The 8,602-nt window shown below is 36.5% G+C and overlaps 1 protein-coding gene across 1 annotated transcript in view; it reads right to left on the bottom strand.

The window, feature by feature from the left end:
• Positions 1-8,602, bottom strand: part of plekhm3 (pleckstrin homology domain containing, family M, member 3) — a 40,039-nt gene that overhangs the window by 12,987 nt on the left and 18,450 nt on the right. Inside the window, exons 4-6 of the mRNA XM_024286735.1 lie at positions 5,508-5,653; positions 5,045-5,238; positions 853-916 (exon numbers count right to left, since the gene is read on the bottom strand). Coding sequence (XP_024142503.1) covers positions 853-916; positions 5,045-5,238; positions 5,508-5,653 — 404 coding nt within the window. The remainder of the gene's footprint in view (positions 1-852; positions 917-5,044; positions 5,239-5,507; positions 5,654-8,602) is intronic.

Below are 8,602 nucleotides of genomic sequence, written 5' to 3'. Positions count from 1 at the left end.
TCCTTTTTTCATGGAGGTTCTGCTCTAAATTAGGTTTTAAACTCCTGATTTTAAAGCGTGTCTTCTCTCTCTCACACTCTGTGGGTCTGTCGGTAACAAACAGCGCAGCTGCGGAAAAACAATCCAGTCGGACCGAACCATTTTCAATGTAGAGGAGGGGTGGGTCCGGTGACGACGTTTCCAAAACAAAATATATAAACATCGTTACCTTGACATTAAAAATAAAAGTATTAGCGATTATATATTGGTTATTGGTTTACTGAAATAATGTTTTCTGTTGTGTCCTTTTGTCATCATTCGGGGCCTCCGTCCCCCTCGCTCTCAGTCTGGGCTCCTAGAATCAGCCGCTCCGTAAGAAGAGGAAGCGCGGCTCTTCCGGGGTTTTCTCCCGTGTTATTTAACACGAAAGTTTATCGCAATAGTCTCATTTCACTATCGAAAAAAAGTAATATCGCAATAACGATAATTATTGTTTTATCGCCCAGCCCTAGTAGCTAGTAGTTCTAAAGTTATTGTGAAAACAGTTAATAAAGTCTGACGGACAGACTTGCCTCTGACTCTTGTTTCGCTGAATGCGCCTAATATTGCATTCACACTGAACATGATTCAAGCTCATGATCTGTCCTCCATCATCAGAAAAATGCAACAAGAACATGTTAAAAACATAAACATATATATATTTTTGGAACGGGTCTTTAAGAAGTACAGACTGATACTTAAATATTCATAAATTAGAGATTAAAATCTAAATCCAATATGAAGCTTCCAATTATTGCGCCAAAAAATATGAAGTTGTAATAAATAAAAAACACATACAGGATTGAGTTTGTGTTTGTGCACATGCTTGCTTACCTGCTGCAGGTCAGCCAAGGAGTACAGGTGAATGTGCTGTAACAGGTATTCCCTGGGAAAAATCCTGCAAACACAAACAGGCAGAGATTACAGACAAGACCCTTAAACACACACACACACACACAAAAACTGGCATTCTTCTACTTCAACTACTTCAAAATACTTCGCAGACAAACTTCAGCTCAAACTTTCCTGAAAGAGGAACTTGTGGGTTTTGTTCATGACTTTAAACAGATGCTGGGACCAGAATTAGTGGGTTCTGGTTGGGATGACACACGTGGTGGAAGTTGTTGAGGAGCTTTGGGGATTCCATCAGGTCTAAAAATGTTTTTAGGATGACAGAGCGGGTGTCCATGTGCCTCATCTTTGATCAGAGGAGTGCACGGCACCAGGATGAATCCCATCCACCGCTGGGAGGAGTGTCCCTCAAGCACCAGGACGAGGGTACAAGTGTGAACCGATCACAGTCACCAGCAGCCCTGATAATCCACGCTATCGGCTCTGTTACCAACGGTTACCACAGCAGGACTCAGATAACAGAAGAACACGGTCCAGTCAAACCAACACGCCCTAAAGGTGATTTGATTATAAATTGTAGACACAGATTTGATAACCAATGTAAACATACGCCAACCACTGAGGTTATTTGTTTAAGACTTATTAAACTTTAAATCAGAGACCCGAAGACCATTTACCTCAAGAGGACACGCCTTAACCAAAGCTGTAGTACAGTGTGTACCACAGGAGGGTCCATGACTAAAAATGTGTATTTGTGTACAGTTGGCCAACATGCTGATTCTTAAAATCTGATTTGGCCTTTTATACAAAAAACAAATAATAAATCGTTATTAGCTTAATGTTTTCTGCTCCTTCAAATCACATAAAACCACCTACTCATCCTTTAAAGCTGAAAAACAGATTCCAATAGTTTACTTTTCATTTAAAATTGAACACAATCTGTTTTCAGAATATAAATTAGATACACTTTACATTTGTGGTAAAAAAAAAAAACAATGTAGAAGTGCAACTTGGAGTTTAGCTTTCTAGGTTTTACCTCCTGCTTAGGCATCAAACTTTAATTAAACAGAGGCTTTAAGAGGGATTCACCTTGATGATTAAGATTAGATTAAAACTTTAAGATTCTTAAAAAAAAAATTATTTTTTAAGCTCTAGGATTTCACTCCCACATCTATTGGGTAAATGCCCTTATTTATTTTTGCATAAATTGAGTTTGGGGCAAAAATAATAAATATGTGCCAAAGTACAGGGAATCTAGGATCTATATCAAAAGTTACAAGTTGGTCAAATGATGTCCTGAGGATTTTATTAAAAAGACCACAGTGGTGCAGTGCTAGTGAATTGTTTGTTGGTGTATTCTATTCTATTCATAGTCACAATTTGTGACATTAATATAAACTCATACAACCACAAAATGACTCAAGTCTACTTAAAAGTCACTAGTCTAATTTTCTAAATGAGTAGAATGTTTTTCATTAATTAAGATTTGATTTAAATTGTAAACAAAAGTAACGCTGCCATCTTTAATTGCTTTAAAATGACCTGAGAGTGACTTTAGAAAACAGATTTATTATAACTAGAATCAATGCAAAAACATGCAGACCTCCAACTGCTTTACTGCTTTTATCCTCATCATCTCCACAACTGAAATGTGAGGGTTTTTATTTCCTCTTTTGATTTTCTTTTCCACTAAAAGTCTCACCAGATTTATTCTGTAAACATGATGGAGAGATGGGGTTAAGTATGGACTAGAGATAACTATTGGCGCTGATGGTTTTGCATCTCAACTTCGAATACAGTTAAAGAAGGTTTTAGAAACATCTTTATCAGAAAACTGCAAAAGATTTGTTTGATATTATTTTGAGAAATAAGAAGATTGCTGTGCAAACTTTGTTGGTATTTCTTATGAGTCAAAGATGAAGTTCTGTAAATCATGAAGGCAAATCAAGTTTTGGGACATTTTGGAGACTACTTTGTGAAGCTCTGCCTTCAGCTGGAGATCATTCAGCTGTCAGAACAAACCCCACAGGAGTGAAGGAAACCTGTTTCTAAGCAGCTGTGTCATAATTTGCATTTGTTATCAATGAGCAATAATAAAAAAAATGGAGTTTAAAGTCAAATAAATTGTAATACTTATAAGCTGTAATACTTTGCACATTAAATATTTAGCATGAATTGATCAACAGAAGACGATTCTTCTGTGGATTCATGTCCTGACGGCCGCATTTGTGGACAGATTCCACCCCAAAAGCAGACGGATGACTTCAGGAAGGCTTTACCTCCATGGCCCTCATCCATCTGCAGTGTTTGGAAGTGGAAGCATGAGCTAATGGGAGAGAAGTAAACGCCGTCGCTTTGATTTGTAACCCACCGTGACCAATGTGCCATTTCTTTAAGATATACCAACTCTTCCTCTTGCTGCTGTTGTTTTAAAAACTTCCAAAACAAATAGAGATTGAAGGGAAAGGGTAGTGTGTTTTCTTTAAGTTGAAAATCAGCAACTTCATTTATACTTCCTGTCAAATGAAGTGCAAAATGTAAGACATAAAATGAGTGCATATATGTTGGTTTATTGAGCAGTTCACTAATTATATAGGTAAAGATACATCAATGCAACCAAAAATCTATTAATAAATAATATTTTTTGTTTTCTGTAGTAACTACACTTATGATTTCTGCTTAGTATTTTTATATTTCTAGTCTCCTGTTCAATAAAAAAATAAAAAGACATGAAAGTAAAAAATTTGAATCTTACGGAAGAGGATTAGGGCCACTGAAAAAAAAAAAGCCCATGAAAAATTCTGACTTTTAAGTCAGAATTCTGATTTTTAATCTCAGAATTCTGAGAAAAAAGTCAGAATTCTGAGATTAAAGTCAGAATTTTTCATGGGCTTTTTTTTTCAGTGGCCCTAATCCTCTTCCGTAAGATTCAAATTTTTTACTTTCATGTCTTTTTATTTTTTTATTGAACAGGAGACTAGAAATATAAATATACAATATACAAAATATACTCCTAAATACAAAAAATTAAAAAAAATCCAAACCAAATTGACCTTAATTTTTCAAACTTTATTGACTCTTGACATCTGAGCTTTACTAAATTGTAAGGCTTACATTTGAAGTGTGTAGGAAGACATTTGGAGCTAAATCTTTCTGTTGATCTTCCCTTTGAAAAGTTCTGAAAGATCCGAATCTATTAGTGACCTGGATGGGGGCAAGAGGCATCTATCAGCATGTAGACTGGGGTTTTAGCGCATGTGTGTGTGTGTGTGTGTGGTCCCCTCCGATCACCACACACTGATGCACGTACACACATGCGTCTTTACACAAATAATGTACACACAAGAATGGAATGCAAGGAAACCAAAAGTAAACACATGAACGTCTTCACACAGAGAGCAAATGAAGAGTCTTATAAGAGAATTATACTGTGAATTAGACAGTTTTGTGTGACAGTTTTTTTCTTAATTTGTGCTTAATTGTTTTTATTCATTTTTGTGTTTTTTCTTTGTATTGTTGTATTAGTTTCTGTGAATCACTCTGGACCTCATTTAGTGGTGAAGGAAAGTGCTCAACAAAAGAGTAAATACAATCAAATATTATAGCTATTTTAGGATGTTCTGTTAGAGCTACTTTTAAATTAACACAAATGACTTCAAACTTAAAAAAAAAAGTGAGACTTTAAGACGTTTTCAGAAACATTAGAGCTACAACATTTAAAGGAAGGATTCAGATTCTGACCTCAGCTTTATGTGCTTCAAAGAATAATAGTAAAACTTGTAAAAGTAAAAAGAAAATAAATTATGTCCTTCAAGGCTGGTTTAGTCTGACTGTGTTTTATAAACAAATACATTTTGGTCTCATCAGCAGAGAAATAAATATAAATCATATGTTTCTTAATGACGCTATCTAGAGAAATAGAGCAAAAAAACCTGAACAAAGTCTGCATCCCTGAAGAACACCAAAGAATCTTTTAGCACTAGAAATGGACCAATGATTCATACTCAAAGATGAGAAAAAATGATTAAACTACAACATTGAAGAATTCTTGATCCTAAAACTGTGTGCACGTCCAAGAGCAGACAATAGTGTGTGTCAGTGCATTTTCTGCACTAGTGTGTCCTCTAAATCAAAATGGAAAAGTAATGAGGAAACCCAAAGGTGTTCTTTATACCTCCGTCTGAGGTCTTCAGCGATGGTTGCTCGGCAGCTGAACAGGTAGGCCCGAAGGGACTGGAGCTGCTGGCGGAGGCGCAACACGATGCTGAGAGGCTCACAGTGCTGGTACAGGCAGGGGTTGAGCTGCTGCACGTCCAGCAGGGGCTCTTCATACACAAACTCCAGGAACTCCTTGGCCTGTTCGGATACCTGAAACAGAACAAGTGCAGAAAGTGGAACATTTATGGAAACGACATGTATCAGTAGAAATCTTCAACTAGCTAGGTTGAAGTAGGTTTGTATTGCTCAGACTGAGCAGACAGGATCATTTAAAGTTTTGCTTTTGGCCGTAGCTTCATTTATAGTTAACAGTTTTGAGTGATCTCACGAAGCTCTCATTGACAAACTAAATTTTAGGGAAAACTTTTTTTTTGTAGTGTGATTGTAGGTGAAAATCTTGCACATGTTGGCATCCACACCTTGTGCTTGGTGGTGTCCCAGTTGTGCAGCAGGCGTGCAGGGATGAGGAAGGAGTTGTCCTGATGGCAGCTCTGGCAGTAGTACCAGCCGCTGTAGCAGCACACTTTGGCTTTTCCTCTGGATAGACCGATTGGATGCTGACAACCTGTAGAAAATGGACATATGTGTGTGATATTGTACGTTTTTGACTTAAGACAATGTGAAGGAAAATACAGTTTTTTCTTTGCGTTATGACATAAAAAAGGTGAAACAACACTTAACAGAGTTTAGTTTTGTCATTGGTATCAACAAGTGAAACTCATTCTGTAAATAATTAACCTTAAAAAAAAAAAAAAAAAAACGCCATTGCTGACATTAACTGAGTGCAGATGCTTCTAGGAAAAAAAAAGACGACTAAACCAGTCTAAAGGCTGTGGGTCAAACAAGTTCATGCTAATGTTTGTCTATTAATGTTCTCTAAATGCTGCAATGATCTGGCTAATGATGGGACAGTTGTAGTACAGAATCAGGGATTATACTATAATCCTATCCACAAAACCCTTAAGAAAAGAAATAAAAGATCCAAGAGCATTAGAACTGATTTAGTAGAAATGAGAAATATACAAAAACAATGAATAAGCAATGCACAATGATATCAATCATTTAGAAAGCAGAACAAGAAAAACAACCACAAATTTTAGCAACGATCAATGACCATGAGGTACATTTTATTTTACAATATACTAATAAATTTCCAGGTGTTTCTTAGCTGACAATATTGTGAAAGTATGAAACACAACTAGTAAAAGTTGCTGAGCAATTACCACTAACACTAAACACTGTCAAACAATGCCTACTATATATGAGCTATTTGTATTTATATTTACCATATTGAGGTTTTACTGTGATAGAATAAAGATGTTCCTGAAAAATTATTAATTTTGAAGATAAAAAATGTTAAAAACGTACAGCATTATAGCAGCTATGACAGTAACAGGAAGAGGATTGATAGACTGATGCAGGGATGGACCTGCACGGGACCATCGATGGACCGAGGAGCTCCTTCACTTTAACACCTCACTGCAGGAAGGAGAGCTTTCATAAATATTTCTGTCAGAACTGGACATATTTTTTGTTTTTAATTTTCTATGTATATTTTTTTGTTATCTACTATCGTTGAAAGAGCTATGGCAACAAGGTAATTTCCCCAGGATCAATAAAGTTTGGTTCTATTCCATCCTATTCTATACTGTCTCTTGAAAGTTTTATAAATAAACTATTAAATTAATAAACAAACTATTATTTACAGTCATCTTTTTTTACTAACATGAAAACAAAACTTATCCAGAAAAGTGTAACATATTTTCCACCCTGACCACACAACTAGGATTATCTAAGCAGCTATGAGTCCCAAGCACATCCTCTTCAGTACTTTTTAATATATAAAAAAAAAATCAAGACAATATAACGTATTATCAAGGACTGCTCATATTAAGTTTCATTTTTATTCTGGTTAGTTTTTAGTTATTTTTTGTATTGTGTCATCTCCAGTAATAAAAGTAAGAATCCTGTATGCTGATGATTAAACTGTGATGTTTTCTGACATTTCATGTTTACCACATCCTCCATCCTCTTCCTCTAAAAAAAAAAAAAATCTGTCCTCTTTCCACGTAGAAATCGTTAGAAAACAGTGTCTTGGGTTTTCTCGTAGTCACAACATGGCAGCATTCAATAAGAGCAAGCTTTGTAGATCTAAAAGACCAACAGATCCTTTGCTCTATTCAGCCTGATAGCTTCCCCACTCAGCTTTGTCTTTCAAGCCTTTAAAGTTCATTCTTCCCCCAAACACCCGGACCTGCGCTGTGATCACACACACACCCAAACAGCTGAGCGCTGAAGCGCTGCAACAGGTGTCTCTTATCCACACCATCTAACGCGAGAACAGCAAACAGAAAGGTCCAGATGAAAATCACATTTTTTTTTTAAATATGAAAGTTTGCTAAAAAAAAAAAAAAAAAAAGAGTGGCAAAACAACAGAACAAGGAAGTTGCAGGACGTGTGTTGGCGTGTTTGTCTGGGTGCTCCACTACTTGGAGCACCACAGAGAGAAGAAAAAGATCCATTCAGAGATGGAATGGTGGAGGAGAACAAGATATGCATCAAAAAACATAAAAGATAAAAAAGGATGAAGATATGGAGAAGTTAAAGTACTGAGGGACTATAGACTGATGTCTGAGCACCACACACACATATAATAGTCTAATCAGTACCAAAAGATATGTCTTCCTTATCAGAGCAAAACAACAAAATAGAAAAAAAAACACTCAAAAAAAGATGCAAAACTCTAATTTTCAAAATAAAAGCCCAACTATAGATTAATTAACAGGTTGAACACATTAAATGGCTAAAAAAAAGTTTCAATCATGTGAAAAGTCCAGTGGCAACAACTTTGTTTTGCTGTCATGTTAATTGTGGTGGTTTATCTACCTCAACATTAGAACCCATACATGGCTTTTAGTTTAATGCGCTGATTGATGTTTGGGGTTGTCCTGCATCATCTGGCTGCAAGCTCGCAGCTGAGCTTTTGGGGGCTTTGGTTTGCAAAGTTCAACCTCTGTTCTTACAGCTTGTTCAGGCACGTCCTACAGATGCTCAATCAGGGCGAGATCTGAGACACCAGAGTCACAGAGGACAGAGGAGACAAACTCCAGAGGCCTGCAAACTCAAGTCTTTTTTTGTTGGTTCTACCAGACCTGATTTCTATATAAAAAGGAATCTTGTAAGGGTTTGTTATTATGGTGACCTTCAAAATGGTCTGCATTTTAAGACATTAAAACTAAACATAAGCATGTCTGTGAACCTAAACGACAGCGAAACAGACAAGGTTGGACCAGCCTAGGATCAAGTTTAGTCGTGAAGCTGCAATTTAAACCCAGTTAATTACAAATTACAGTTCCAACGTAATTTGTCGAAAACTTTCTGAAGGACATCTGAATGAAGGTCCTGGAGTAGTGCTCCGAAAGCTCAGAACCATTGAGGATCTGAAAAGGGAGCTCCGGGTTAATGGGTCTGCTCTGAAACCACACAATGCAGATGAGCTGGGGGAAAAAAAAAA

The sequence above is a fragment of the Oryzias melastigma genome, linkage group LG21 (genome assembly GCF_002922805.2).
Source record: "Oryzias melastigma strain HK-1 linkage group LG21, ASM292280v2, whole genome shotgun sequence".
Lineage (NCBI taxonomy): Eukaryota > Metazoa > Chordata > Actinopteri > Beloniformes > Adrianichthyidae > Oryzias > Oryzias melastigma.
Note: the sequence above shows the minus strand (reverse complement) of the source record. Positions and strands in the feature narration are given on the sequence as shown.